Source organism: Gavialis gangeticus, unplaced genomic scaffold (assembly GCF_001723915.1).
Source record: "Gavialis gangeticus isolate Ggan-Ray unplaced genomic scaffold, GavGan_comp1, whole genome shotgun sequence".
NCBI classification, from domain to species: Eukaryota; Metazoa; Chordata; order Crocodylia; family Gavialidae; genus Gavialis; species Gavialis gangeticus.
The window spans coordinates 167005865-167019036 of NW_017728992.1; the positions used below are offsets into that span (position 1 = coordinate 167005865).

Consider the following 13172-nt stretch of genomic DNA (forward strand, 5'->3'; position numbering starts at 1 on the left):
CTGTTCCCCCTCCAGCCTAGCATAGTGTTGGTAACCACTCATTTCAAGTTTTACTGCAAAACTAACATGGGAGCTATTTTAATGTTCCCTGTTCAGTTTCCTAAGTGCCAGAAAAATCTTTAAACAATCAAGTGGTGCATTTAACTGTGAAGTGGTTGCGTGTATGATTCTTGGTTTTCAGCGTATGTTGGGATGCATAAACTCAAGTGAGTGCCTTAGTGGTACATCTGTCTAATAGACACAGTTATCAGTAATAGCCAGAGATGGGGCCCCCAGACTAATCAGAGGAGAAATGTCTTGATCAGAGGGCAAAACATAATTTCTTTCCACCTTATCTCCTCTGTAAAATGGGCACAATGCCTCTTTTTTCCTTCCTTCACCTACTTTATCTATCTAAATGCTGTTGGGGCAGAGACAGTCTCTTACTATGCCAAACACAATGAGGCCCTAATATTGATTGGGATTTCTTGATACAATTGCAATTCAAATAAAGCACAATGCAAAACCTTAGAGGTAGAGGAAAGGAATGTAAGATCAGGTTTCTAGGAAAAGGATAGCCAGGATAGTTGTGAAAATGGGAGCTAGAGCTTTTAAGGAAGTAATGCATGTTCTTTTCTGCATTTACAGGATAAGAGAAGCCTTCTTTGGTTTAAATTTGGACTCTAGCTTAGAAATCTTTTTGTTTGCTTGTCTGTTTTACCTACTTGGTCAGGTACCGCCTCCAGAAAAGTATTGCACTTTTTCCATTACTCCTCCAGCAACCAGAGAACAAAAAGTATGCAAATGAACACAAAAGCATAAATAAAATGGTTACTTGCAGTGGGAGTTGCAGATATTTAGCACCGTATGTGAACACACCCTTAATCATAAAATTGCTTCCTAACAGCCAGGTAGACACAGTTGCTATGGGATAACCTTGTTGCTAAAATCTATGGTAATTTTAAACAATTGGGGCCAGATTCTTAATTACATTCCTTGCTATGGCCATGGAAAGTTTCTTTCGTATAAAACAGAATCAAACTCAATTTATTTATCAAAATAAAAGGTGAATTGCCTGCCCCCTTAGATATTGTTTATTTCACTGTATGTCTTATTTACAAAATATCTTTTTACATACTCAATACATAAGTGCTCCCATGTCATAGCTGGTAATGTCAGACATGTAATGTATAAACAATGTAATATGATTAAACCTAACCTTAACTGGGCAGTCAGGCTATACCTTTGTATCAACAGTAAGAAGAGTGAGGCTGCATACAGACATTGCTTTCTACCAGAAGAAATTTCTTCCAGTAGAAAAATACCCTGGGAGATGAACTGTATAGCTTGCTTCACAGGCAAGAGATCTCCATCCAGGATGGGGTTAGAGGCCTGTTCCTGAGAAGGGGATAGGCTGTCAAGTGGCAATTGGCAGCTCTGAAAAGCAGCAGGTGCCATAGGCAATGTTGGAAGCCCTGTGAGAGTATCCCTCCCCCCCATCCTACCAATCAGCATTCTCCCATGGTGGTAACACTCCCAGTTCCCCCTGCCACCGTGGGAGAATTGCTCTGTTCCTTGCATCCTTCTAGGCTGACCTGGAAGACTGTAGGAACCAGGGGCAGGGAACTACCGGAGATTTGCCACAGGGAGGCAGCTGCCTGATTTGTCCCGTGCTACACCTGGCTCTACTCCAGATCAGCTGGGTGACCTCAGTGGCAAGGGGAAACTAGAGGGGCCAGGAGGCTCCCCCTGGCTTTTAAATTGCCTCCCAGCTGAGTAGTGAGAGCAGCAAGGGGAAGCTGGCAGAGCTGAGAGCTGGCATTAAGCACCACTGGCTTTTAAATTACCACCCCTGCCACTCAGCTGAGTGGTGAGGGGGGCAAGGGGAAGTAGATGCAGTCCAAAGCTGTGCTTGAAAACCCAGCTGGGTGGCTCTTCAGCTGAGTGGCAGTAGGGGCCAAGGGAAGTAGGCAGGGGATAATGATCCTAGAGCAGGGGTGGGCAAAATGCGGCCTACGGGCCAGATGCAGTCTGCCAGGCCATTCTATCTGGCTCACAGGGCCCCTAAACAATTTAGAAAATTAATATTTATCTGCCCTCGGCTGCCTGTCATGTGGCCCTCTGGCTTGCCAAAACTCAGTAAGCAGCCCTCTGCCAAAAATAATTGCCCACCCCTGTCCTAGAGCTTGGATTTAGTGCTCAGGAGCCAAGTAGGGAGACCAGTGTGGCAAAAGCCCCTGCCTGCTTCTGATACCAGGAATTACCCTCCCCTCCCAGTCTGTGGGTTGAGGAGAGCAGCTGCCCCTGTGATTTCTCCAGACCAGTAACTCCAGTATCTGGAAGTTGTAGGAGCCTTTCCCTGAGCTTAACTCCTCCACAGGACCAGGAGGCCAGGAAGAGTGGTTCTGTGGGAACATGTGCAGACATTCAGTCTCCTCAGAGAAACTCTCCTGAGGATAATTTAACCCTGGTTGCTTCCTGGTTATTTTTCTCCCCGAACAACCATTTGCTCCAAAACAAAATGCTTGAAGACCTGCACACCTGTTTTCTACTGGGAGAACAGCAATTCTCCTGGTAGAAACGGAATGTCTGTATGTGTTTGTACTGTCTGCCTCTAGAGCAGTACAGGGTAACACAGGCTGTCATGTCCCTGTGGCAAGGCTCCTGAAACCTCAGTACTCCTCCTCTGTCTCCCTGTACTCCTTCAGATCAACCCAGAGAAGTTCAAGGAGTGGAGTTATATATACAAGGGAGAACCTGGAGGGTTACTACCATGGGAGGATGCCCCCCTCCTGCCAAGACTGATAGGATGGTAGGGCAGGAATTTTTTTAGGGTGGGAACACCTGGCTTTTCTGGTGTGGGAACCCCTTCTACTTGACAGTCTACCCCAATGGGTCCCCAAAGAGCAGGGGTGGAACAGGAAGCAGCCTTCTAATCCACCTTGACTGAAGAGCTTGCCTGTGAAGCTTTCCAGCCGTGGGTCTAGGGGAACATCTGTACAGTCCAGCTTCTGGGCAGTTTTTCAACTGGAAGAAGTTTCTTCTGTTAGGAGTGAATGCTTCTACACAGCCTTACTTAATTCCTTAGTTGTGTTCAGTGTGTTCTAATTATTAGTTCAGAAAAATACATAATACAGCAGAAAGTGCACACAGAGAAAATGTTTTAAAAAAACCCAAACTGTGCATGGATATTTTTAGGAAGAATGTAGTAGATAAAACACAGAGAAACTGAGGAATATTAAAGTCAGTACAGCAGTGGTATAAAGAAACAGAGTCAAAGCCAATTAAAAAGACAAGAAATATTCTTATATTCAATATGCATTACCTTACTCTAGCATTTGTATTTTGCTGGTGATATAAAATTCCCTTGTAAAAATAAAATCCTCTCATCTTAACTGTAAGTAATCTGTTCCTATAAATATATGTACAGTATGTTCAATAGCACCACTTAGTATAGTTCACGAAATGTCTTGATCTATTCTGTACAATACTCAATAAATGCCAATGCATCAAGAATTTTCATGTCATACCATGATTTTCCAGATCCTCAGGTATTTGAAATCATTTAATGATATGGAAAACCCCAAGAGAACCAATACTAGCACCAACTGGACAATCAGTGATAGAACAGAAAATATGAGCAAGTCTCCCAGAAAGAGTTGCAGTCTCCTGGACAGGATTATATCTTGGTAAAAAAATCAGTTCAAAATTACCTTGAGACCCTTTTATTGTACTCTCTGTTGTGGTTTCATAGTGTTTGATATACAGAACAAGGGCTGTGAATGATAAAAGTCTAAACGGCATTTCACTACCACTCCTTAAAAAGGACAGTCATGATAAGGCTTACTAAATTCTAAATCAGCTAGTATCTTGCCACTAGATTTATGAAGAGTTAAGCACAAATAATTTGGGTATTTATACTGTACCTCCTAAAATTCCAAACCCTCTGAGTATAGAATCTAAAATGTACACAGGAGATGTTTTTGTTACAATTATCAATGTGTGTCTCCTTGCCTCTGTGCCTTGCAGAGGAGGGGATGTCACGCTTTAGTTCCTCTGTATTTGAATTTATTCATACTACCTCTTTTACAGTCTTTTTGGAGACCATGTATAGTGAATCATTAGCATTATTATTATTTCAGCTATAGTAAAATTGCACATCAACACTTAGCAAAAGGGGGGAAATTACATTATCCATTCAGAATAATTTCCTACTATAATATAAATGTTACCCAGGACAGGTCTTTGAAATGGATACTGATTCTTTAAATTCTTTCCTGTCTGTTTCAGGAAATAGTGAGATCATGTTGATAATGAAGTACAATGTGTCTAAAGTTCACTTCTAAACACTTGGCTCTTTGCTGCGAAAGTCATCTGCATTCCCTTTATAATTCTGAGCCACCAGAGATCTGTGTAATCTTGGAGATCTGATCCAATATCATTCGGAAAAATCCTTGATAATAGTTCCACCATTCAGATCAGTGAAAGCACTAAAGCCATACTGTTTGTGTCATCTTAAAAAAACTCAGACAGGGGAATAAGACCTTGGCTTTTGGGTTTGGAGATTTAGTTGTTTGCAAATAAAATGATTATTACTATTATTATTCAAGTTCTTAATCAACGCAAGCAAATGGCATCTGTTTGTTATCATCCTTTCTACAGAAGACAAAGGCTTCAGTCCCTATGGTACTGACTGCTGGCCCCAAGTGGTTGCTGGATGTGACTTGGCAAGGAGTGGAAGACAACAAAAACAACTGCATTGTGTACAGCAAAGGTAAACACAAGCTGATTTTCTCCTACGTTCTTTGCGAAGTATTAATGGCAACATTCACTATGCTCATTGCATATTAGAGAACAAATTCAATTGAAGTATTTTTCCTTGTTTTGTACACCTCACAGTACAAAGTCATTTTGCTAGCTTTTAACAATTGAAAACCCCACACTACGTATGCTGTATTAGAGGATTTAAAAGCAGAGAGGTACCACATTATCTGACAAAGGATTTAGGTAGCTGCCAGGTAAGAATACCATACCATACATTTCCCCCTCGGAGTCAGTGCCTCATGGGGAACATCAGATCCATATTGTATCTATGCACTTTAAATAAGTGAATTCTCCCTGACATTTTACATGCCATATCAGGTTGCGTTGCGCCATGTCACATTACATAGCAGCTCCTACTCGAAACCTTTGTTTACTGGAATCATGTTAACCATGACAAAGGTTAAGAATTCATGTCTCCACGCTAATAGGAAATAATGGTAACGAGGTTGCAGGGTCATTACCTCTGACATTCCAAAGTGTGAGATAAAATATATAAAGTTAGTTTTGATAGATTCTCTATGGCAAAATATGGTATTATGATGTCAAATAATAATGTGACTAATTGGTATGTGTACGAGTGTCATCTCTTGGATGGAATATCAAAATTGCTTGAGTAAATGTGATTGTTAGGAGGCTCATGTAGGGGATATCAGTTCCTAGATCATCCTGGCCAGTAGATGCAGAGGCTTTGGAGCAGAGGGCCCTAAGTACCAACCCTGCTGTGGATGTGATATAGTGAATGACTAAATGATGCCTTTTATCATAGTTAAAGCAATATAAGACATAGAAGCTGTTTATTTTGTGTATCTGTTTTTTGGCATTCCCAGGCAAGATCAGTTGGTAAAACTATGGCTCTCCATCCTTGCTTTGCAATCACCAATCTCAGTGCTTTGTGAATACTTCAGAACATGCACTGTTCTTATTTAATTTATTTTCAGTTTTATTTCTAACTAAATAGACCTACTGAGATCAAAGATTTATTTGCTGAGGCAACCTAGTGACCATTTCAGCATACAAGCATCCAGGCAAATAAGCACCCATATCAATATATTAACATACAAAACACTAATCATAACATCAAAGACTCCTAAAAACTTACTAGAAACAATTACAACTTGTTCTTATAATCACTGCAATTTATACACTTATAAGAGGATTGCTTTTAAACTGCCACGAGCCTTTGAAAGTTGAAACTCTGAAAACAGGGAATTTGCATGTTAAAAATGAGTTGCACACCAGGGTCTTAAATTCTTTCTATTATATTCCAAAACACTGACATGTTAATTTTATAACCTGAAATACCTGCAATATCACAGAAATGAGCACAGACCTAAAAGATTTCAAACTACTGCTCCTTCAGAGTATTATGATAGGCTGCCCAAGTGGGAGAAATTGTGTGTGGTATAACAGCACTTTCTTACGCATCCAGAATCGTAATTTACTTTTTCTAGAGTTAATATGCTTCAAATTTTTCTTCAGAAACTTTTTATTGTAATGAGTTTTTTCACAATACAGTATAGCTTCCCATAGGATTTTATTTTATCAAACATTATGTTCCTGCTATAATTATAATAATACTTAGCACATATATAATACTTTCCTTCTTTAAAGTACTTTCCAAATATTAACTAATTAATTATGGTTATCTTATGTGATCATATCTAAAGTTATATGAAAGGCCCTTTGAAACCTGGAAAATATTTTCTAATTTTGGTATACAATTGAGAAAAAAATTGTAATTTTACTAAAATGTACTATTTCATCTTCTGTTTATTATTCCTAATGTTTATTATTTCACTTAGTAACAAAGTGTTGTGAGGGTAGTGCTTCAAAATTGTATTGCTTTTTTCCCCCTGATATATTGAAGAAAAAAATGGTATTCCTACTACACTGTAAATGTGTGCTATAGCAAAATATGCAAACAAAACAAATCAAAATTGAAATTACATATTACAAAGTTGCATTAACTAAATTTGAAAAGTAAGTTAGATATGTGCTGAATGCTCACTTTATTCCTTTCCTACTTCGGGTTACTATTCCGTTGTTCATTAAGCATCCAGTCCTTAAATGACTTTGTGCTTGGAAATCCTGTTGAATGCAAATGGGATTTTTTAAACTAGAAGGTTCTGTGGAATTGGACCCCCAGACAATGCCAAATACAAGTTGGTAAAATAAACACAACAATGCTTCCTTCTTCCAACACTGTAGATTACATTGCCTTGATTTGTGCTGGCGTTCTGTCTTCCAGTGGTGTCAGGTGGCATGAAGTTGTAATTAGATGTTCTGTTGCAGGTTTTTTTTTTTCCTGTGTGTTTATTTGTTTTTTAACTACATATTGTCATTCCAGGAAGCAGTTAGCTGAACCAAATGCCTGTGGGTTGCATATGTAGCTGATTGGGTCATCTGGGAGCCACTCTTGTCACTATATTCAAGATAAGATGAACAGACTGAGCTGGTACATTTCTTAGAGTGAAATAAACTAGAAAATCACTAAATATTAAATGTTTGTCATCAAATTTTTCTCTTGGAAGTGCGCACATTGCCTTCAATGTTGTGTGTACCTGAGAAGTACATTTAACCTCAAATACACTGCATGAGCATAAGAATGGCATCCTTTGTACCCCATTAATTAGATAGTGCAGTCATAGAATAGTTTGTCTGTTGGAAAAATAGCAGTTTTCTGGGGAGAATCTAAAAAAAGATTTAAAAAAAAAAGGAAATTAGGGCACTCAGTTCATATTAAAAATCAATGGAAACCAGCCACCTAATTTTCAAAAATCTCCAATGTTTGAAACACATGAGTGAACATAAATTTTGTATGTATATTTATAGATACAAAATTGGTTTTCTTTATTTTTATAGCAACATGCCCATATAGTTTGTTTATACTGATATGTGACACTCACAAATTCACTCTGGTCATTTTAGTTTTAATTTTTGATGTCTCTAATTGTAAACAACAAGAACATGCATGAAAAATGCTCAGTATGAAGAAACTATCAGAGAGAGAGAGTGCGCTATGAAAGAAAGGAAACAATCATTTGTCATTTGAAAGTGATCCTCTTAAGTAATGAGGTTTCATATATTTCTACCTGTATCCTTTCAGTCCTACCTCTGTGTCAGCATTAAGATACATGGTGAAAGAAAAATTCCCAGTTGATATAGTATTAGTAACTACACTAATACTCTTTGCATTTAAATATTTGTTTGCATTTGTTATTTTATATAATGTAACAATAGTTTTAACAGAAAAGAGGAAACAGTCTACAACTATATTTAAATATGGTTTATTTATATTTTAATACATAGTTCAACACCAGAAAAGATGACCCATTCAACTGTTTAAGAGATGTCTTAAGCATAATATCAGAAATTGTAAAACAGACTGTATGTTCATAGCAGCTTACTATAGAAGCAGCCATGTCTAACACTGGATTATGCGTTAGATTTGGAAAAACTATAAAATCTGATCTGTGAATCAATCCGCAAGCTAAGAAAGGGTGAGGGTATTAACTAGAAATCTTCAGTAAGGAATTTTGGTAAATGCAGTGGCACTGAAAAGGAAAGAATAGAAACAATGTGAAAAATACAGTTGCACAAACTGAAAACCACACTTGCATATCTATACATTTTTGTGGGTGTTATATAAACCATTCTCCTTTTAATATGAAATGTATGGTTACTGTATGTTTAGTGGCATTGTTAAAACAGGGGGCCTGTACAAATATTTAGCTGTGGGAATTATAAAATCATAAGGCGATTAAGTTAGCTAGTTGTGAAATTCCAATATTGCTTTTTAAATGACTTCAGGATATAGGAGGTGCTAAGGTTATTATCTGTTATCAGGAATACAGTGGAATTGTACGACTGGATAATAACTAAACAACTGACACAATGTAAAATTACATTATCAGTGTGTTAAAACAAAATTGCGCCCTAAAGGAGTCTACATGCCAGCTCAGAGCTGCAGTGTAATTATGCTTAACTCTGATAATTAAAATACAACGGAGATCAACAGAATCATTTTCATTAAGAAAATTATTAATGATGGTAGTATAACAGTAATTGATTGCAGAGCACCACAGGATAACTCCATGCAGTAAAACCAACATGTTTAATATATGTCTGAGACTGTTTGGTTATGTTGCATAACACTGAGGGTATTTAAAGTTCAGATAGCAGCTATGGAGCATCTTTGTTCTGGGAACCAAAGATCATAAAATGGCTGCTTTTAAAACTACAATTTTGATTCAAATTGTCATATTCTTCAGGAATGGTTTGAGGTCAGGAATACTGGCCGACTGGCCTTAGAGCTATCGAAAAAGAGCCATCTGCTGGCCCGATCGTACAGCAACAGCAGTTCAAATATTTTGAGCCTTCTGTCATTTTGTTTCATTTTATGCAGTGGTTGTTTTTACATTTATGTTAGTGATTTACTGATATTATTTCATTCTCTGTCCAGCCTTACTATGTACTTTATGCCCTTATTTGTTATTGAGATGATGCAGTAGAAAAAGAATTTGTTCTCATCCCACTACTGTTCAAAATAATCTTAATGAAAGGTTAGTAAATAGTCTGACAGAATGATGTGTTAATTGCCCCAGTAGTATCGGAAATGTGATGTCAAATGCCATAAAAACCTATATCCTTCCACAAGTAAACCTGCTGTCAGCTCTTCCTGGGAGTTTAAGACAAAATTCCAGTGAGAGAGAATGTTGCCTAAGGGCAAGAACTAAGAATGCTTCGTTTTATTTTTGTAAACACAAAAATGGGTAAAAAAAAAAAAATAAAAATCTGGGAATGATTCACCATGTAGCTACAGCATGGGTACTTGTTGTTGAAACAGATGTTACTCTTGAAAGCCGCCCAAAAAAGTCTATTCTCCAATTACAATGGAGAACAAGCCTGCTAGGGTGGATTTGCAGGATGAGCTTAGTTAAAATGACAGATGCCCACACTGAAACTGTGTCATGGAGCTAATTTATAAATAGCAGCTACTAAGAAGACAGAATGGTCTAGAGGACATAATATGATCCTGGGTGCTAGGCTGTCCTCAACTGCAATCTCCACTCTGCCACAATTTGCTGTCCCCCCGAAGCAAGTCTCCTAAGCCTGCTCTGTCTTGTTTTGAGTGTGTAAATAGCATCTATTTACTTACCTTACTGCTGTGCTATAGGAATTAATGTGTTATAATACAAGTTTTCTAAAAGGGTTAAGTTCTGTTACTCCAGGGAATCACACATAACATTTAATATGCTTTGTTTAAAGAAAGCATATGGGTTCTTTTTACCTTTGTATTGAAAGCCATTGTACAATGGAAGAAATTTTAATTTTTTTCTGTGACATAGAATTGCTTTTCTGTAGTTGTTCTATGAGATTCTTGATACCGTATCTTTCCTCAGCAAGTGAGTTTTCTGCAAGTAAATGCATTTTGCAATTTCAGCCAGTGCAATGGTAAATTGCTCCACAGACACGTAGCATCAGGGACCCTAGTGAGGCGTAGGTCAGACATTCTAAGGAGTTTAAATACTGCTGCATTAGGATATGAGGGTATATTGTTATGGGTCAAAGAGCAATTGTTTAATGGGCCAAAGGTTAACTTGGGGCTTATATTTCTGAATGCAAGGTGTTCTTTCACACATTATTAAAAGCACGTTCTCTTTAAATCCCTTACGTATAAATGTACTTTGTTCAGTGTGGACAAATCAGATACAGTCTCTGCTGAGAGTCTGTTAGTCCCTGTGGACTGCTTCCATTAGGCAAGCAATGTGTCAGTGTCTTCTGTGATGTTACACATGTCTGTTGTCTTATTTGTGGGTGAAAGTATGTGTACATGGAAAACTAACCCTCATACAAGGTCTCTGTTCATGGAAAAGTTCATTTTAAAATCTCTCTTTCTAACACTGAAAACTGTAAAAGGCTGCTGTCAAGAGAAAGTATGTATGTAACATTTACACAGAATAATAACCAAGTGCGCCTATGAGTAACATAGGCATGCAAGGATGGGGCCTGATGTTCTTTTATAATCTTGTAGCAACAGTTAATGTACCCGCATAGCTACTGCAAGAAAGTTTACAAGATCAGAGGAAGAACCATGAGCCAGGCTGTGTCAGAAGAGCACCATTTTGGAGAGTGCTGGGTTGGCAGAATGGCCAAGGAACTTGTATGCAAATATTGCAGTAGGTGTATCGAACAGATGAGTTCCTGTTTGGCTACAGGGTTGAAGGCAAGATAGAGGACATATAGAGAACATTATAATTATGGGCAAAATCTTTCCCTCCATTGGCAGCGGAAGCCGCAGTCCCTCAGAGTCAAGGATGATGTCCGTCAGGCTTGATGGGTCCTCAGGTGACTAAGGAGCCCGATTCTGGATACACATGTTCTTTGGCAATGGGGGCATTTTGTTGTTGGGGGCGGGGGGGGATTTGCAGCCCTGGGTTGGTCTTCTCCTTCTGCCGCCGCCGCTGTTCTGCCTCTGTATCAAGTTGTTGGGCCTTGAAGTAGTGCACACCTCGGTGGACCAGGTAGCTGCAAATCCCATTCCCATGCACAACAATATTCCCCCATTGCTGGAGAATGTGTGCATCCAGAATCGGGCTCCTCAGTCACCGGAGGACCCGTCAAGCCTGACGGATAACTCCGAGGGACTGCCGCTGCTGCCGCCGATGAGAGAAGGCAAGATTTTGCCCATAATGTTGTAGGTTTTTTTTATTACTGTTAATAATAATATTAATAATAATATCCTCTATATTTGGCATTCATCAAAGATGGACAAGAAGGAATAATTCCTGCACCAAGGAGTTCACCGTCCAAACTAGAGACAGATCAAGTTTAGGGAGAAGGAAAAGCAACATATATTTTTCTTCTCTTAAATTTTATAGGTAACTGGATTCACTGTAGGGATAATTACAAGAGGGAACCACTAGAACCAAAGGGCATCTACTGATATTAGTAGGGGATAGTTTAAAACGAACAAGAAAAAGTACTTTTTTTATGCAACATGAAGTTCACTTATGGAATTTGTTGTCACAGGAGGTGGTAGAGGCAGGTAGCATAGCCAGGTTAAAAAAGGGACTAGATTTATCAGTAGCTGTTGAATAGAAGTTAGAGATATTTCCTCTGGCATCTCTGAATGCCAGATTTGAATCAGGAGACCCATCTGAATTGAATCACGAGACTCATTAACCTCTCCGAATTGAATTGGAAGCTTCCAATTCGATTCAGAGAGATTCAACGATTCGGCCACAGACACAGCTTTAAATGTTTTTCTATAAACTTCAAGGTACCAGGTGTGGCTTGTGAATGCTGAGATGGTGGGGTTAGATCGAGTGTCCCAAGGGAGCATGAGGGTGTCCCCAGCATGCTCAGCAGCAGACCTGGAAGTGTACCAGAAGTACTTCCGGTCCACTTCCAGGTCCACCACCGAACGTGTGGGAAACCCCCCCGCACTCCCATGGGATGCTACATCCGCCCCACCATCTCAGTGTTCACAAGCTGCACCTGGTACCTCGAGATACACAGAAAAAACATATAAAGCTGTGTCTATGACTGAATCACTGATTCTGTGAATCAGAATCAAATCTTCAGATTCAGCTGAATCGAATTGGGAAAGTGATCTAAATCAGCGAAACAAATCACAGTCCCCCGACCCGGGCCGAATCCAAACTGAATGCTGCCTGCTTCACACACTCCTAGTAACTGTGTGTATTCACATACTTTTGACTGATCATAGTCATTTTTGTGGACCCCTTACACACAGACTGTGGACTCCTAGGGGTCCACAGATCACAGGTTGAAAACCACTGTTCTAGGGAGATCTGGTTCAGTGCTCTCCCTATATAGTATTCACTCCTGCCACGGTCAGAAAAAGGATTGTGGGCTAGATGGAACATTAGTCTGACCCAGTTTGCCATTTCTTGTGTTCTTAATGAAATGTAGAGAGGACAAAGGCCTTGTGCTGTGAGATAATTTTAAGGGTGTCATGCAATATTAGCACTGTTAGGGGTGCAAATACTAGCACATGATTCACAAAATAAAACCAGAGATTTCAAATAGGATGCCATAGTATCAAAAACATTCTGATCTCTTATGGTCTGAGTTCTTTGCAAGAGAATAATTGCTCCATTATTTTTCCATAGTAAAAAAAATATGAGCGCCCTAAAAGACATACAAAAAACTAAACTCTTGGTTCCAAAATGATACCTTTTATTAGACCAACTGGAAAATGGCAAGAAAATTGTCCCTTTCTGCAAGATTTCAGGATCAATGTCCCTTTGTCAGGCTCTGGGAAAAGTGTAGATGGTACAAGATGGCAAAAAGTCCCCATAGGTAGGAAATAAACTTCATTTTTGCAAAGAGGGAGCTGAAGA

The 13172-nt window shown here is 39.0% G+C and overlaps 1 protein-coding gene across 1 annotated transcript in view; it reads left to right on the forward strand.

Annotated features, from left to right (window-relative positions):
* Nucleotides 1-13172, forward strand: part of ZFPM2 (zinc finger protein, FOG family member 2) — a 416479-nt gene that overhangs the window by 253390 nt on the left and 149917 nt on the right. The window contains exon 4 of the mRNA XM_019519407.1: nt 4642-4753. Coding sequence (XP_019374952.1) covers nt 4642-4753 — 112 coding nt within the window. The remainder of the gene's footprint in view (nt 1-4641; nt 4754-13172) is intronic.